Here is a 16,198-nt window from a genome sequence, read left to right on the forward strand (position 1 = left end):
ACAAGAAGAGATCATGGAATATCACAGGCTTCATAAATGCCCACGTCGGGGTGGTGCTGGGCGGGTGGGTACGCTGCGCACACGCCCACCGTCGGTGGTGACAGCGCCGCCGTATCGAGCGACGGGCGCGAAGTCGGACTCCGCAGCTGGTGACCGTCAGACCGGGGGACATTTGTGGCCAAATATATTCCTTTTGATCCCGCCTATCAGAGGAATAGGAGGACGTAGAGACGCGCTGTGTCGCTGCAGATGAGGACGAGCAAGCGAGGAGCGAGCGGCGGCCTGAAGCAGGGCTGACGCAGATGTCGAGCAGGCGACTTCAGTTCACCGAGGGCGCGTCGGCTGTCGAGGTCCTGACGACGGAGGCAAGTGCCTGACAGGCTCGGCGGTTGCCGAAGCTACTGAAGAGGTTACTTCTTCGCCATCATGCCATCCGTCCATCGTCCGCGGAACTTCCGTCGTCGTCCTTGGCGGGCTTGTCTGCGTGGACGTGCCACCCGATGGGCGAGATGTGCAGGCGATGGGCTTCGAGAACGTAGAGATGCATGCAGCCTGGATGTCAGCGATGTCATTTGTGGCCACGATGAGAGAGCGATTCGCCTGCAACGATCCCCTCGCCAACGATCCTCGGTCCGTCCCAAGACGGAAGAATGCTGACGACGGCGTCCGATCCCTGCCAAGGTCCGTCGCCCGGCGAGTTGGACTGCGCCAGCTGCGCGGTGCCAATTATACGCGCCTCATGGCCCCATCAAGAGCCCGATATACCCCTGGTAACCGTCCTTTTTATTCCTTTTACCGCGCCCTTCCACAGCTTCTTCTTGACTTGTACCTTCTCCTCCCCGTCTCACCCAGTCCCTCGTTTATACCGCCTGGCCGGCATCTCCTCCTCCTCGCCCTCCACCCTAGATCAGCTGCATCTCCCAGCGCACTCCCTCCCTCGGCACTAGACTCGCGCACCACACATTATGCGCTCCGCTACGACGTTTGTTGGCCTGCTCGCCGCCGCGGGCAGCGTCTCTGCCTCCCACGGCGCCCAGCGCATGCGCCGGCACCACCGCTCCGCCGCGAAGCGCGACGTCGTCTCCGGCACCGCGTACTACGGCTACCAGAACGACCGCACGACCGCGTGCGGGACGGTGTCCTCCGACGACGACTTCGTCGCGGGCGTCCACGCAGCGTACTACGGCGACATCTGGTCCGCCTCGGACAAGTGCTTCCAGCATGTGAGTGGGCGGGGCGCGCGAAGTGCGCTGGGCGAGCTGGCGGGCTGACGCGCTGGCAGATCACCGTGTACTACGGCGACAAGTCGATCGATGTGACGCTCACTGACGCCGCGAACACGACGGCGAGCACGGGCGATGGCGATATCTACCTCTCAACGGCCGCGTTCACCGCGCTGGCCGGCTCGCTCGACGTGGGCATGAGTGCGTGGTCCTGATCTATTTTCGTGTGCGGGGCCTCATATTTTTGTAGTTGATGTTACCTGGGAGTGGGCTAGCGGTGCTGCCTCGGGTACGTGTCATACGCTAGGCGAGTTGGCCATAATCACTCACCGGCTTTGCAGTTGCGGATGCGCCGACGACCCAGGAAGCCGCCACCACCAGTTCCGAGAGCGCGCCGACTACCTCTTCCTCCCCCGCCCCGCCTGCGACCACCGATGCCGCGCCGACTACGACTGATGCTCCTACGACCGCGCCTGCGTCTACATCTACGTCCGCACCCGCTACCTCCAGCAGCGCCCCCTCTGGCTCCTCGAACGAGGGCTGGAAGGTGTACCAGTCCCTGACCGGTGACACGCTCATCAACTACTTCGGTTTCGATGAGGGCCAGTCCGACAACTCTGGCGTCGCGAACTACGTGAACGGCAAGGACACCGGCCTCGTCTACACTGGCAACGACGGCAAGGTCTACATCAACGTCGACACGACGCAGAACGTCGGGCTTCGCAACTCGGTCCGCATGACTTCTGCTGAGAAGTTCAACCCAAGCACCGCGTCGTTGTTCATCTTCGACGTCGAGAAGGTCCCCGCTGTTTGCGGTGTCTGGCCCGCGATCTGGGTAAGCGAGTCTCACGAAACGTCCGCAAGCCGTCGCTGACTTTCCGTAGTTCACCGGCTCTGGCACCTGGCCGTACAGCGGTGAGGTCGATGTCATCGAGGGTGTGAACCAGTATACGCAGAACATCGTCTCCATCCACACCGGCCCGGGCTGCACCTTCGCCGACAGCGCCGTCTCCTCGCTCACCAAGGCCGCCCTCGTCTCGGGCGCGGGCCTGAACTGCGACGCGACCGTCGACACCATGGGCTGCGGCTTCTCGATGTACGACACCGCGTCGTACGGCACGGGCTTCAACGCGGTCGGCGGCGGCGCGTACGCGGTGCAGATGTCCGACGACGGCATCTCCGTCTGGTTCTGGCAGCGCGACCAGATCCCCGCGGACGTGACGAGCGGCGGGCCGAACCCGAGCTCGTGGGGCGCGAGCGTGGTCACGTACTCGTCGGCGTCGTGCGACATGAGCAGCCACTTCCAGGACTTGATGCTTATTATCACGAACAACCTCGGCGGGACGTTCCCCGAGGGTGTGTGGCACACGGCGGGCTCGGGCGGGCAGGCGCAGAGCTGCGCGGACATTACGGGCTTCGACTCGGCGGCGAACTTTGTGCAGAACTCGGGTGCCTCGTTCGCGGATGCGCAATTTGTGAGTTTTTGCTGTTGTATTCCTTTTCTCTGGACTGCGCGCTGACATGGCTCTTCCCAGATCATCAACTCCTTCACGATCTACCGGTACTAGATGCCCGTCTGGTGCCTCCGTTCGGGGCAGGCCCCGCTTTCTTGTCTATACTTCCACACACACAAGTTCCCGGGGCCGGAGTGGTGGCGACGCACACTGTAACGCGCATGGACTCTGACATGTATGTAGACGGCGGACTGACACACTCGAGCACTCCTCCCGCGTGCGCGCTTGTTGACACCACGTACCCCGCGCAGCTGGATCCTTCTTACTATGCCCTCAGTGCATGACTATTCACCTTCTCACTGCGTTTCTTACTACTCGCAGCTTCTCACTTCGCCTTTCGCGCACATTTCTACCTTTCGCGCACTTCACTGCACCTTACTATTTTACCCCACGCCCTCATAGGGTCTCACCGTTACCCTCATGGGTCTCACACCGTTACCCCCATTACCCATTGTTGTTTCTTCTCTTTGTCTCCGTGGCCCTGTGGTCTCCCTTACGGGGAACGTTCCCCTCTTTCCTACTTCCTCTCGTTTACGATGGTAATGGTAGGGTGGTATATACCAAGAATTTCAAGCTATACGCTAGGCGGTGGCGTGTTTATGATACCAAGTCGGTGTGTACGACGGGTTAACAAGATGATGAGGGGGCTCGAGGATGAACATATGGAGGGCTACAAGTTGTCTCGAGGACAGACCTTCACTGGCCATCAACGTGAAGAACGACCTGGCGGTCAACCAAAAGAACGACCGCCGAAGCGCATCCGGCTGACAGACCGATGGGTTGACAAGCGAGCTCGGACCGCGTCGCCATCTTTTGGTGACCGGGACCAGGACCGCGATAAGATTGCGCGCCATCTTCCTTCGTCATCGCGCCCAAAGTCGACATCATGGCGTCGATCTGCGTCCGGTGGTGTCTCATCGTGAGGCGATCTCACTTGAGGGAGTCGCACGATCTCACTTTCTGGGCGGCGCTTTCGGGCTTGTCAGCAACCACGTCGGCTTGTCAGCTCTCCTTTCGCTACCGTCCATATAGGATCGCGTAGGACAATAGCCCGTCGCTGCTTATAAACGCCATCTCGCCTTCGATTCGCGCGTCTATTCATTCATCGACAGCTGCGCGCCCAACCCTCAGTTCATGCTCGCCGCCCTCCGATCGCTTCTCCCTGGCCTTCACACGTTCAACGCCGCGCAATACATGTCTACCTCTGGTGTGTTGTGCATTCGCGATGTTGAGGACTTGTGCTGACGGCGATCCCCATCCTCGCTCTCTGACCCTCGACGGCGCTCCTACTTGCCTTCACCGGCGCTCCTACACCCCCTCTCTCCCACCAACCTTCCCTAATGGGGACCTCGTCTCTCCTCTTTCTTGTCCCCATGAAATACACCATTGCCCTCAACCCTCCCTCTTCCACTACCATCCTATCCTTACCTACCCCAACCCCCCTCCCTTTCCCCTCCCCCTCCCCCTCTCCTCTTCCTTCTCCCCTCCGCCTCCCCCCCAGCCCCCACCACGACCGAGCTCGCCACCTTCGCCGGCGGCTGCTTCTGGGGCGTCGAGCACATCTTCCTCAAGCACTACCCGCCGTCCCAAAATAAGGGCGTCGACCCGCCCGCGCAGAACAAGGGCGTCGACCCGCCCGCGCAGAACAAGGGCATCATCAAGACGTCCGTAGGCTACACGGGCGGAAGGGAGGACGCGGTGGAGCCGTCGTATAAGGAGGTGAGTGGTTGGGTTTTGTGTGAAGGGGTGGGGAGGGTGGGTGGAAGGAGGGAGGGTGGGGCGAAAGGAGGGAGGGTGGGGCGAAAGGAGGGAGGGTGGGGTGAAAGGAGGGAGGGTGGAATGAGTGGGTGGAAGGAGTGAGGCGGAAGGAGGACGCCTAACACAGAGCGCGAGGCTAACCCTTCCCCCAAGGTCTGCACGGGCGCGACGCAGCACGCGGAGGCGCTGCGCATCGAGTTCGACCCGAGCGTGGTGCCGTACGCCGAGCTCGTTGGTGAGTGTGCTTCTTGCCTGTTCTCTGCCATGGAGCTCTACTGCCCATTCCTCGCCACCGAGCTCTACCGCCCATGCTTCGTCATGACGCTCTACTGCCCATCCTTCGCCCTGATGCTCTACCTATCCTTCGCCACGATGCTCACCACCCCCCAGAGTTCTTCTACCGCACGCACGACCCGACGACGGTCGACCGGCAGGGGGCGGATACGGGGACGCGTGAGTGGGGTGTTTCTTCCCGGTTTGCTAATTCCTTCGCGGTTTTCTAGTTTCTTCCTGGTTATTCTAGTTCCTGCGCGTTTCCCTAGTTTCTGCGCATGTCCCTAGCTCCAGCGCGTTGCTTTGACCCCTTTCCCCCAGCCCACTCCCTTCGTTCTTCCCCCGCCCCATCCCCTCGTCTGCGCCAAACTTTACGCGCACATCCGAGCACCCCACTCCTTCGTGTTTCCCCGCCCCACTCCCTATATCTTCGCCTTCCCACCCACCCATACCCACCTTACCTTTCTGCGCGTACCCAACTAATCTCCCCCCAACAGAATACCGCTCCGCCATCTTCACGCACTCGCCCGAGCAGGAAGCGATCGCGAAGCGCGTGACGGAGGAGGTGCAGGCGAAGCATTTTACGCCCAAGGGTGAGTGGGCGAGTTTGTTTTTTGCTTCTTTCACTTCCTCCTCCCCTCCCCCTCCCTCCTCCCCCCAAAACCCAACTAACCCCCCCCCTCCCAGGCCAGAAGATCGTCACGCAGATCGTGCCGGCTGGCAAGTGGTGGGACGCGGAGGAGTACCACCAGCTGTACCTGTTCAAGAATCCGAGCGGGTATCAGTGTCCGACGCATCGGTTGCATTGGTAGGGTGGGGGTGGGGAGAGAGGGGGAGGGTGGGGAGAGGGGGGAGGGTAGGGGGAAAGGGGGAGGGGGTGAGCATGCACGCAGAGACCAGTGTCCGACGCGTTGGTAGCATTGGTAGGGTGGTGGGTGGGGAGAGGGGGTAGGGGGGCAAAGGGGGAAGGGGTAGGGTGGGGAAGAAAGGGGGGGGTGGGGAGAGGTGGGAAGGGTGGTGGCTGGGGAGAGGGGTAAGGGGAAGGTGACGATGATTGTACAGTAACGAAGAGAGCGCAGACGATGAGTGTACAGTATCGCTAGCGAAGATGGCGACGATACTCGAGAGTAGTGATATTCGCGGAGTACAAAGCGGTCGCGCGCATTCCAGTTAGAAGCGGTTGCGCAATCCAGTCAGAAGCCTTGCATATATTCCGGTATTTGTACAACTTGGGAGACACCGACATCAGGACGCGCGGAGGGTGGTCAGGTTACGAAGCACGCGGGGCGGTCGGCCTCTGCGCTGCCAGTACACAAAGAACGTCCCGCCCATCCTCATCACAAACTCGCCTGCCCACCCTTCCCCTCCCCACCCTCATCACAAACTCGCCGCCCCACCCTTCCCCTTCCCACCCTGCGCCTCCCCACCCTCCCCCGCCTGCTGCTGCCGCAGGTGCGTCGGGTGGTCGATGACGCGGCCGACGATGTTGTAGCGTTTGCTAGTAAAGGGGGGGGGTTAGTATGGGTGGTATGGGGAGCGGAAGGGGGGAGGGAAGGGGGGAAGAGGGAAGGGAAGGAGAAGGGGGAGAGGGAAGATGCGGGCAGGGGTGAAGGGGGAGAGGGTGGAACACGCGCGTTAGACAGAAAGCGGGGTACACGCGAGACGCGAAAAGGAAAGCGAGGTGGGGTGGTTGATGAGGGTGATGGTCGGGGGTGGGGGAAGGGATGGGGGAGATGGAGGGAGGCGGAGAGTGGGAAAAGGGGAAGGGAGGTGCACTCGTCAGGGGGAAGGGGTGAGGGGAGATGGGGGTAAACGGGTGGGGAGGAAGACGGGGTAAGGTGCAATGGGAGGGAGAGGGATTCAGCGCGGACGCGCCTGAAGTCTGACAACGCACGCGCCTGAGGTCTGACAACGCACGCTCGCCCCACCCACCTAAAAAACCCCCACCAATCATCCAACACCTTCCGATCGCCCTCACTCAGCCCATCATAATCCGGCACCGCGTGCTCGGGCCGGAGGGAGGACATGCCCAGACCGCGGGACGCGTCCTTGCCGGCGAAGAGCCCGTAGGAGCGGCCGGGGCCGTAGACGTCGCGTTTAGGGGAGACGTCGAAGATGGTGCCTGGGGGGGGGTTGTTTGTTAGTCCCTTCGAAATACTATGATATTGGTAGTGGGGTGGGTGGATGGCGGGGAGGGAGTGGAGGGATAGTAGTGGGAAGGGGGAGGGGGTGGGGGGTTTATTGGGGAGGGGGGGGGGTTATTGGGGAGGGGGGGGAAGGGGGGATAGTGGCGGGGAGGTTAGTTTAGGATTGGAGTTGGGTAAAGGTGGTTAGGATACGAAGACAGGGCGGAAGGGGTTGGTGATGTGCTCGGTGGGAGGGTGGTGGGTATGGGATATATGTGGTGGTGGCGAGAGATCGTGCGCGTCCGCGCGTGTCTGCGTTGGAACCCTCGTCTGCCCTCCCTCTCCTCGGCCTATCCTCATCCCTCCCTGCCCTCCCCCAGCGCACCTTCCCCTCGCCCTTCCCCTCGCCCTATCCTCTCCCCCCTCGCCCTATCCCCTCGCCCCTCGCCCTATCCCCTCGCCCCTCCCTCCCCCCACTCACAACCAACTCCCCATCGCACTCCCTCGCAACCCGCCCCCACTCACGACCAGGCCCCCTTCCTACCCCCCGCGCCCCCACTCATTCGCAATCGACACATTCGCCCTCACCCACTCCCTATCCCCCCCGCCCTCACCCACTCCCCATCGCCCTCACCCACCCACAATCGACACAACAGCCCCCACTCACCCTTAATCGACACATAGATCGGCTTCGCCGGGTCCGTCCCGTCGAACGCGGCGAGGTCCGCGAGCGTGAACGGGTCGTCCTTGGGCGGGAGCAGGTTCGGGTTCTCGGCTTGCATGATGGACTTGGGGGTCTGGGGAGGGGTGGGTTAGTGACGGGAAGGAGGGGGTTAGTGGGTGGGTGATGGGTGGTGGGGGTTAGTGAGCTGGACAGAGGGTAGTGGGGCGGTGAGGGAGAGAGGAGGTGATGGGTGGGTGACGGGATGGGGTGGAGGATTGGAAGGGTGAGGGAGTGCGTGATGGGGTGGGGGTTAGTGGGGATGGGGGAGGGAGAGGCGCGGGGGATGGCGCGCGTGTGATGGGTTGGAGTCGAGGGTATGGGAGACGATGTAAAGGAGGGCAGTGTCGTATGGTCAGGAGCGCGGGGTGGTATCGGCAGGAGCGCGGGGTGGTATCGGCAGGAGCGCGGGGTGATATCGTCAAAAGCGCAGCGATGATACTCACAGCCTGTGCAGCGGAACTGGAAGCAACGGTCGTGGACGCGGTTGATGGCGTCGAGGAGCCTGCGCGGGACTGTGGTTAGCCGCCGTCGAGCGCGTGGGGCAAGAGGGTTCCGATATGTGGAGGGTTAGGATCTGGTGGAGAGAAAAGATTCAATGCGCGAAGGAGGACGACGACTCACGACGACGACGGAAGACAGCAAAGTAGAGCGTGAGCGGCGCGAGGAAGGAGACGGCGTATATCACGAGCCTCTCGACGCCGGCGTTCATGTCGATGACGCGGCAGACGCGGGATCGCGGGACCAGACGCGGCGATGGGGTTGGGCAGGCCAATCACGATGCCCCGGTACCGGCGATAGCGGACCGCGTACCGGCTTGCTCGTGTTTGCCCTATCTTTTGTGGCGTCCCCGATCGGGCCCTTGAAAAGGGCCCCGGGCACAATTTTTACTCTTCGATTCTTCCACAATCATAAACGCCCATGACGATCTCCCCGCGGTGCAAAGAGCTGAGCACGACCCGTCTGGCGCGGGCTTGGGCTGGTGGGGAAGCTGACGACGCGAGTTGTCGGTGAACCTGGCGATCGCGGTCGTCGGGACCTCGCCAGCCTTTGAGCCTGCGCCGGGCGCGCGGTCGGCGTTGACCTCGCCCGTTCGGCACCATTACCTTGTTACTATCAAAGGGACGGGCCGTATGAATCTGATGGCGTTCTCGAGTGTGTTTTGTGGGAGATGCAGATACAGTAGAGTAGGGTGGTGGGGGGACGGACTAGATGTGCAGTAGACCGACGAGGATAGGATAGGATAGGAATACAGGAATACGATCCGGAGCGTTCGATTCATTACTGTTGATGTATCCAGTACTGATCCCGCTGAAGTGGCTGAGCGTCAAGACTGTGGTACGCGCCCGAGTTGGATGGGCTGAAGGAGGGGACTTGCGCAGTGTAATCTCACTGTAAGTGATGTCATGGAGATCGATCGTACGTCCTGCCCGAGGGCGTATCTGGTCGTTGGCGCCTGTCTATGCGTTCACGACGCACGACGGCTTTGCTTGTACGACGCTCGACGTCTTCGCCTGTATGACAGTCGACGTCTCCCAAACGGCTCCGTGCCTATACGCGATGGTTCCGCGTCTACGACGGCCGACGTAACCCTGTCCACGACACCCGACGCCGCCGACCGTCTGCGCCCATCCGTCCTCGCTGATCGGTTCGGCACGTCCCCAGCCTATCGGACCTTCTACGCGTCCACATCCATCGACTCTACGCCACCGACTCTATGCGTCCTCAACTATCGACTCAACGCGTCCGCGCCCTTCACCTCTGTCCGCCTGTGACGCCTCCCTGTAGCGCGCACGTCTGACCCAGCACGTACGTCCTCTGGCCTGCCGTGCGGTACGTTCTTCGACCTACCGTCGCGTACTCTCGGACCTTCCGTGCGGTGCGACTAGGGGCCTATACTGTCATCTGCTTTCTCGTCCGACCGTGCGATAGTAGATAGTAGACACGCTCCAGAGTCTACCGTCGTCCCTTCATTCAACGCAGAATCCATCCCGTCAACGAGCCGTCGTGCGCCACCCAGCCCTCTCAGCCGTCGCACGGCATCTAGCCCGCTCAGCCACCGTACGACGCGCCACATCCTATGCTTTTGGGTACAACGCCCTGCCCCTCAAGCACACTCGCACACTCGCTCATAATCTCCCTCAGTTACGCCTATCTCCTGCATACCAGATGATGCATCGCGCACTCGGCCTGCAAAGGCCTTCGCGCGTCCTTGCTTCCTGACAACCTATTGCGCGCCCTGCCTGCGAAGCCATCCCGCGTCCTGCCTGCAAAGTCATCGCGCGCTCGGCCTACGAGGGCATCCCGCGTCCTGCCTGCAAAATCATCGCGCGTCTTCCCTCCCTTTCGCCGGCCCTCCCCCACCTCCTCCCCTCTTCCCCCTCACCCCTCTTCCCCCTCACCCCTCCCCCTCCCTCCCACCTTCTTCGCTCCCCCCTTTCCTCCCCTTCCCTCCATCCTCCTTCGTTCCAACCTCCAACCTCCTCCACTTCTCCCTCCCCACCCCTCTGTACGCGGAACGAAGCGAAAACGCGCGCGCTCTGCCATCCTCCCTACGCGCGAGCGCAGACACCCCCCTACGCGGGCGGGCGCTTGGCATCCCCCTTACGCGCGGGCGTAGGCGTCCCCCTTACGCGCGGGCGGGTGCGGACGTCCTCCTACGCGCGGGCGCAGACGTTCCCCATACGCGCGGGCGTAGACGTCCCTCCTACGCGCGGGCGCAAACGTTCCTCCTACGCGCGGGCGCAAACGTCCCTCCTACGCGCGGGCGATCCTCCCTACGGGCAGGTGCAGACGTCCCTTCCACGCGCGGGCGCGGACGTTCCTCCTACGCGCGGGTGCAGGCGTCTACCCTACGCGCGGATGTGGGCAGACGTCCCTCCTAGCGCGGGCGCGCAGGCGCGGAGAACGAAGAAGGAGGCGTCCTCCTCGCAGAGCGAAGGGGAACCCGCGTCCCCTCTCAAAGCGAAGGATCAATGCGGCCCCTCGCAGAGCGATGGAAAGTCGACCCCCTCGCGGAGAGCGAAGGCTGCGCCCCATCGCAGAACGCCGGGAAGCCGCCCCTTCTCAAAGCGGACGATAAATGCGCCCCCTCTCAAAGCGGAGGATGGATGCTCCCCCTCGCACAACGAAGGAGGCGTCCCTCACGGAGAGCGATGGAAAGTCGCCCCCTCGCAGGACGCTGGAATACCGCCCCCTCGCTGAACAAAGGACGCGTCCCCTCAAAGCGATGGAAGACCGCGGCCCCTCACGGAGAGCGATGAAAAGTCGCCCCCTCGCAGGGCGATGGAAAGTCGCCCCCTCTCAAATCGATGGAAAACCGCGCCCGCTCTCCCCCCGCAGAGCGGACGATAAATGCTCCCCCTCGCAGAGCGGAGGATAAATGCGCCCGCTTCCCCCTCGCAAGACGATGGATAAATGCGCCGAGAGGGAGGGGACCACGGAATGGACGGAGGGAGAGGAAGCGACGGGGCGGACCGACGGAGAGGAGGGTGCTGGCGGGCAGAGGCTCGGAGGGTGATAGCGAGCAGAGGCTCGGAGGGTGATAGCGGGCAGAGGCTCGGAGGGTGATAACGGGCAGAGGCTGGGAGAGTGGTGGCGCACAAAGCACCGGCCATCCTCCTCTTCCCTCTTCCCTCTTCCCTCTTCCCACCTACATCCCTCTTCCCACCTACATCTCTCTTCCCTCTTCCCTCTTCCCTCTTCCCTCTTCCCTCTTCCCCAACTGCTACAGCCAGGGGTAGGGGGTGGTGGTGGTGGCGGTGGGAGGGGGTGGTTGTCCCGAACCCCTCGTGGTGCGGGGATAACCCTCTTCGTCGTGGTGCAGGGCTAACCTGCCTCCCCCCTCGCACCGGAGCACAGGGCGAACCCTTCCCCTCGCACCGGAGCACAGGGCTAACCTGCCTCCCCCTCGCACCGGAGTACAGGGCTACCACCCCCCCCTCGCACCGGGGCGCAGGGCTAATCTCCCTCCCCTCCTTCCCTCGCGCACCCCCCCCCCCCCAACACGCACACACACACGTACACACACACACACGGTGGCGCCCAGACGGAGGGAGGGAGAGGACGAGGGCGAGGGAGGGAGGGAGGGGAAAGGAGAGCGCGAGGGGGAGGGAGGGGGAGGGAGGGTCCCACCAACGGCGAGGACATGGACCGACGGGACGAGGGCTAGCTCACCGACGGGACGAGGACATGGACCGACGGGACGAGGACACGAGGACAAGGACCGACGGGACGAGGACATGGAGGACCGAGGGCGAAGCATCGCCCGCCTGCGTTCGCCCTAAGCATCCGTTCCCCACCCTCAAGCAACCGCCCGCGTTCTCCCAGAGCAGTCGTTGGTACCGACGCTCGAATGGTCGTTGGTACCGATGCCCAAGTCGTCGCTGGTATCGACGCACAAGCAGTCGTTGGTCCCGACGCTCGAGTGGTCGCTGGTACCGACGGTTAAGCAGTCGCTGGTGCCAACGCCCAAGCAGTCGCTGGTCCCGATGCCCAAGTAGTCGCCGGTATCGACGCCCAAGCAGTCGTTGGTACCGACGCTCAAGCAGTCGCTGGGCACCGACGCCCGCGCAGTCGCTGGTCCCGACGCCCAAGTAATTCGCTCCTCCGCTTAGAAGTAGGGCGCTGGTCCCGACGCTCGAGTACTTCGCTCCTCCGCCTAGAAGCAGGGCGATTCTCCGCCTAGAAAGAGGGCGCTCCTCCAACTAAATGGAGGGCGCTGGTGCCAACGCACGACGTTCGGTGTTCCTCATCGATGGAGGTGGGCGAGAGCGCTGTCGCGAGGGACGAGCGGTGTTCGACAAGAGAAGAGAGCGCTGTTTGATGAGGGAGGAGCGCTGTTCGATGAGGGAGGAGCGATGCTCGACGAGGGAAGAGCGCTTGACGACGAGGGATATTATGCGCGACAACGGGGCCAGAGGATGCTTCCTGCGATAGGGACGAGGGAGGAGCGCTGTTCAACGAGGGATGCTATCCGCGATAGAGACGAGGGAGGCTATCCGCGGAGGGGTCGGGTGCTACCTGCGAGAAGCTTCCCCACGCCCCCCTGCCTCACCCACCCGCGAAGGTCCCTCACCAACCCGCGAAGGTCCCATTCCTCACCCACCTGCGAAGGACCCCTTCGCCCACCCCCAAATGACCCTCGCCCACCCGCGAACAACCTATCGCACCCACCCCCAAACAACCCTTATCCGCCTGCGAAGGACCCCTTCCGCACCCACCACCAAATAGCCCTCACCTACCCGCAAAGGTCCCCCACCCACCCACGAGGGATCCTCACCCCACCTGCGAAGGATCCCTTGCACCCACACACAGAGGACCTATCGCATCTGCCCCTCCCCCCGCGGGCGGCATCAATGGACGTGAGGGGGGGCATCGGTGGTCGTGAGGGGGGGGGGGGGGGGGCATCAGTGGACGTGAGAGGAGGGGGGGGGAGCATCAGTGGTCCTGAGGGGCGCGGTTGTCCGCTTGCTCAAGAAGGCCCTCGCCCTTCGTACGCAAGCGAGCCCTCGCACGCCGTGGGCAAGCGAGCCCTCGCACGCCGTGCGATAGAGAGCCCTCGCGCCCCGTGCTCAAGAAAGGCCCCCGTACCCTGTGGGATAGAGAACCCTCGTACCCCGTGCGATAGAGAGCTCTCGCTCACCGTGCGATAGGGAGCCCTCGCCCTTCGTGCGATAGAGCCCTCGCACGCCGTGCGCAAGCGACCCCTCGCTCGCCGTGGGATAGAGAGCCCTCGCACGCCGTACGAAACTAGATGATAGACGTTTGGGACGGGTCGAGAGAGCGCCTGAAGGTCGGCTTCTCGCGAGGGCGCCTGAAGGTTGGCTGCTTCAGAGAGAGCCTGAAGGTCGGCTTCCCGCGAGAGCACCTGAAAGTTGGCTGCTCGCGAGAGAGCCTCAAACTCCACCGTGCGTGATTAGAACCAAGGTGAGTCGGCCTCTCTTTGTGGTCTGTTCTAATCACCCTCTTTTTGTGGGTTATCCCCCCCCCCGGGCTCCCGCATTCCTTGCACCCCTGCGTATGTTATACAGACGCTCACGCCATGTATGTTTTGCAGACGCTCGCTCCATCTATATTTTGCAGATGTTCACGCCATCTTCGCACTCCCAGGGCTTCCAGCTCCGGACTTTCAGGACTTCCATCTTCGGACTTTCAGGACTTCTATAAACACAGCGCGAAAGCGAGATGTACAGGATAAACAAGAGATATGCAAGAAAGTATAGCGGAGACTATGCAAGTTGTTCGCGGAACGTATGCGATATGCGTGCGGAATAGTTGGATGGGATGATGTGCGTGTGGATGGATAGGATGATGTGCAGTGCGGAGTAGCTGAGTGTGTAGGTATCGCGGAATATGTGTGTGCGGATACGGTCTGCTGACGCGGTTCTGTAGTGCAGCGCAATAGCTGGCGGGTTGTGCAGTCACCGAAAACACTCCTCGCACCCCATCACCCGGCCCACCTCCTCGTGCGTGCGGTGGTAGCCGAGCCTTCTCCTGCGCGCCCCCGTTGCCCCGCCGCGGCGGAGGGTGCCGAAGGGGCCGTGGGTGAGGGGTGGGGGGTGGGGTTGGGTGGGGATGAGGGGTGATGTGTCTTTGCTGGTACCACCCTCGCTATCCCCCGGGAGTGAAGGATCGGGGAACGCGACGGCGGAGAGGGGCACGGGGTCTAGGCCGGCGGTGGTGCGCTTCCGCTTCGTTCCTCGGCAGCCGGCGTGCGCAATGGTGGAGGAGGAAGTCGCGGACGCGAAAGAGGAAGTTGCAGACGTGAAAGAGGAGCTCGCAGGATACGCCACCGCGCCCGCGAGGCGATCGTCGAGGAAGGAGGTGCTGGGGCCGAGGTAGGAGGCGGCGGGGCGGGGGGTGGGCGCAGACGAGCCAGCTACGATAGACGTGGGTGGAGACAGTCCAACGACGGCGGACGCGGTCGAAGACAGTCCGACCACGGCGGACGTGGTTGGAGACAGTCCAACGACGGCCGACGCGGTTGGAGACAGTCGCGCAGAGGTCGACCGCGCGGCCAGCGAGGACAGCTCCGCGCAGGTACCCAGATGCGCTCTCGCTTCTGCGACGATGGAGTTGAAGGACGCGCTTGAGGTGAGGGTGGTAGGTGCGGAGGAGGAGCGGGGGCGCGCGGCGTTGTTGGTTGGTGTCCCGGAAGGCGCGATGCTCGGTGTCGCGGAAGGCGCGGTGCTCGACAAGGAAGGCGCGGTGCTCGATAACGACTGCACGCCTCCCGCCAACTGCACTTGCACGCCTCCCGACACCCTAGAAGGTTGCGCCTGCACGCCACCGCTCGCCGTCGATGGCCGCGCCTGTACGCCCCCCTCACCCACCGCCGGTCGCACCTGGACACCACTACTCATCGTCGCGGGGTGCGCCTGCACACCACCGCTCGCCGTTCTCGGTTGTACTTGCGCACCATTTTCTGCTACCACCGGGTGCGCCTGCGTACCTCCCTCGGCCACCTCTGGCCGCACCTGCGCACCACCCTCAGCCACTTCCGGCCGCGCCTGCACGCCCACATCGCAATAGCCGTGGCGGCTGGGGCTCGTCGCTGCGTCGGCGGTGCTGGGCGAGGCGGTTATGGATGTGTCGGTGGTGGCGGGCGAGGCGGTTATGGACGCCTCGGTGGTGTTTGGGAAGGCGTGGATAGCGACGGAGCAGGTCGAGGGTGCGGCGTGAATTGAGGCGTTGGCGAGGGCAGGGGCGGCGCCGACCGCTGCGTCGCGTGTCTGGTGGACGACGCCGACAGCGGCGTAGGCGGTGGTGCGAGCGACACCGACAGCTGCGTCGCGCGTCTGGTGGACGACACCGACAGAGGCGTCGCGCGTTTGATGGACGGCGCAAACAACGGCGTCGGTCATCCGACGGACAGCGCCGACAGCCACATCCGCCGTGGTGTGCTCGGCGTAGACCCCCGCATCGACCGTCCGGCGCACATCGCCAACGCCAGCATCTGCCGTCCGGTGGACTGCATACACACCCGCGTCGTGGACTGCATACACACCCGCGTCGGCAGTCGCATACGCCTCACCCACGCCGGCATCGGTGGTCGTATATGCCTCGCCTACGCCGGCATCGGCGGTCATATACGCCTCACCCACCCCAGCATCGACCATCCTCTGCTCAGCGTGCACGCCGGTATCCGCGGTGGTGTTCCCCACGACGGCACCGACCATCGTGTTCCCGACGGCGGCATCGAGCGTTTGCAGCGCATGCGTCTCCGTCTGCGCGGTGCTGAACTCGCGCGTCGCCACCTGCGCAGCGCGGAAGGCGCGCGGAGACGTTTGGGTGGTTTGGGTGGTGTGCGTATGGGTGGTGGTGGACTGCGTCGAGGTACGCTCGATGGAATGCGTCGAGGTCTGCACTGACCTCGTCGAAGTCGCCGCGTCTGCGAGAAGGTGGTGAGCCCTGTGTACATGATCCATAACTAAAGGCTAACCTTGAATAGAGTTCCCTGAGGCCTTCGTCGACGGCCCGGCAACCACCTCCATCGAAGGCTCGGTGACCTCCGTCGAGTGCTCGCTGCCCTGCGTCGTCGGCTCCGTCGCGTACGTCGAGGCCTCCGACGCTCCGCCGGAG

At 63.3% G+C, this 16,198-nt stretch overlaps 7 protein-coding genes across 7 annotated transcripts; 5 read left to right on the forward strand and 2 right to left on the reverse strand.

Annotated features, from left to right (window-relative positions):
• Positions 1 to 965: 965 nt before the first annotated feature.
• SCHCODRAFT_02504733 (glycoside hydrolase family 16 protein) lies at positions 966 to 2,791 on the forward strand (the record flags this gene model as incomplete). Its single annotated transcript, XM_003031353.2, has 6 exons — positions 966 to 1,223; positions 1,283 to 1,424; positions 1,474 to 1,512; positions 1,565 to 2,058; positions 2,108 to 2,698; positions 2,759 to 2,791. The coding sequence occupies 6 exons, from the start codon at positions 966 to 968 to the stop codon at positions 2,789 to 2,791; spliced, it is 1,557 nt and encodes a 518-aa protein (XP_003031399.1).
• Positions 2,792 to 3,606: 815 nt separating this feature from the next.
• Positions 3,607 to 5,605, forward strand: SCHCODRAFT_02628738 (methionine sulfoxide reductase A). The gene is made up of 6 exons (XM_050345486.1): positions 3,607 to 3,944; positions 4,239 to 4,456; positions 4,649 to 4,730; positions 4,886 to 4,948; positions 5,266 to 5,361; positions 5,456 to 5,605. Exons 1-6 carry the CDS (start codon positions 3,872 to 3,874, stop codon positions 5,578 to 5,580), a joined length of 657 nt encoding a protein of 218 aa, XP_050199592.1. The 5' UTR covers positions 3,607 to 3,871; the 3' UTR covers positions 5,581 to 5,605.
• Positions 5,606 to 5,956: 351 nt separating this feature from the next.
• Positions 5,957 to 8,376, reverse strand: SCHCODRAFT_02628742 (cytochrome b5). Its single transcript, XM_050345487.1, has 5 exons — positions 8,240 to 8,376; positions 8,062 to 8,120; positions 7,562 to 7,691; positions 6,701 to 6,890; positions 5,957 to 6,266 (listed from the first exon to the last, which is right to left on the reverse strand). Exons 1-5 carry the CDS (start codon positions 8,325 to 8,327, stop codon positions 6,146 to 6,148), a joined length of 588 nt encoding a protein of 195 aa, XP_050199593.1. The 5' UTR covers positions 8,328 to 8,376; the 3' UTR covers positions 5,957 to 6,145.
• A 2,101-nt stretch (positions 8,377 to 10,477) lies between these two features.
• Positions 10,478 to 10,819, forward strand: SCHCODRAFT_01172280 (uncharacterized protein; the record flags this gene model as incomplete). The annotated part of the gene is made up of 1 exon (XM_003031351.2): positions 10,478 to 10,819. The coding sequence occupies one exon, from the start codon at positions 10,478 to 10,480 to the stop codon at positions 10,817 to 10,819; it is 342 nt and encodes a 113-aa protein (XP_003031397.1).
• Positions 10,820 to 11,985: 1,166 nt separating this feature from the next.
• On the forward strand, positions 11,986 to 12,214 carry SCHCODRAFT_02702126 (uncharacterized protein; the record flags this gene model as incomplete). The annotated part of the gene is made up of 2 exons (XM_050346952.1): positions 11,986 to 12,116; positions 12,166 to 12,214. The coding sequence occupies 2 exons, from the start codon at positions 11,986 to 11,988 to the stop codon at positions 12,212 to 12,214; spliced, it is 180 nt and encodes a 59-aa protein (XP_050199594.1).
• Positions 12,215 to 12,330: 116 nt separating this feature from the next.
• Positions 12,331 to 12,880, forward strand: SCHCODRAFT_02628744 (uncharacterized protein). The gene has a single exon (XM_050345488.1). It carries the CDS (start codon positions 12,584 to 12,586, stop codon positions 12,845 to 12,847), a length of 264 nt encoding a protein of 87 aa, XP_050199595.1. The 5' UTR covers positions 12,331 to 12,583; the 3' UTR covers positions 12,848 to 12,880.
• Positions 12,881 to 15,016: 2,136 nt separating this feature from the next.
• SCHCODRAFT_01038612 (uncharacterized protein) lies at positions 15,017 to 15,730 on the reverse strand (the record flags this gene model as incomplete). Its single annotated transcript, XM_003030945.1, has 1 exon — positions 15,017 to 15,730. A coding segment is annotated over exon 1 (661 nt), but the record flags the coding sequence as incomplete, so codon positions are not given.
• Between the last annotated feature and the right edge of the window lie 468 nt (positions 15,731 to 16,198).

Source organism: Schizophyllum commune (genome assembly GCF_000143185.2).
Source record: "Schizophyllum commune H4-8 unplaced genomic scaffold SCHCOscaffold_7, whole genome shotgun sequence".
In the NCBI taxonomy this organism is placed as follows: domain Eukaryota; kingdom Fungi; phylum Basidiomycota; class Agaricomycetes; order Agaricales; family Schizophyllaceae; genus Schizophyllum; species Schizophyllum commune.

What these genes read in the sequence shown, in the direction of transcription:
- SCHCODRAFT_02628738 (XM_050345486.1), top strand. Translation starts at nt 3,872, where the DNA reads ATGCTCGCCGCCCTCCGATCGCTTCTCCCTGGCCTTCACACGTTCAAC. An exon ending in GCAATACATGTCTACCTCTG is followed by an intron (nt 3,945 to 4,238) that starts GTGTGTTGTGCA and finishes CCTCCCCCCCAG; the next exon opens with CCCCCACCACGACCGAGCTC. An exon ending in GCCGTACGCCGAGCTCGTTG is followed by an intron (nt 4,731 to 4,885) that starts GTGAGTGTGCTT and finishes ACCACCCCCCAG; the next exon opens with AGTTCTTCTACCGCACGCAC.
- SCHCODRAFT_02628742 (XM_050345487.1), bottom strand. Translation starts at nt 8,327, where the DNA reads ATGAACGCCGGCGTCGAGAGGCTCGTGATATACGCCGTCTCCTTCCTC. An exon ending in TGCTGTCTTCCGTCGTCGTC is followed by an intron (nt 8,121 to 8,239) that starts GTGAGTCGTCGT and finishes AGTCCCGCGCAG; the next exon opens with GCTCCTCGACGCCATCAACC. An exon ending in GATCTATGTGTCGATTAAGG is followed by an intron (nt 6,891 to 7,561) that starts GTGAGTGGGGGC and finishes ACCCCCCCCCAG; the next exon opens with GCACCATCTTCGACGTCTCC.
- SCHCODRAFT_02628744 (XM_050345488.1), top strand. Translation starts at nt 12,584, where the DNA reads ATGCTATCCGCGATAGAGACGAGGGAGGCTATCCGCGGAGGGGTCGGG.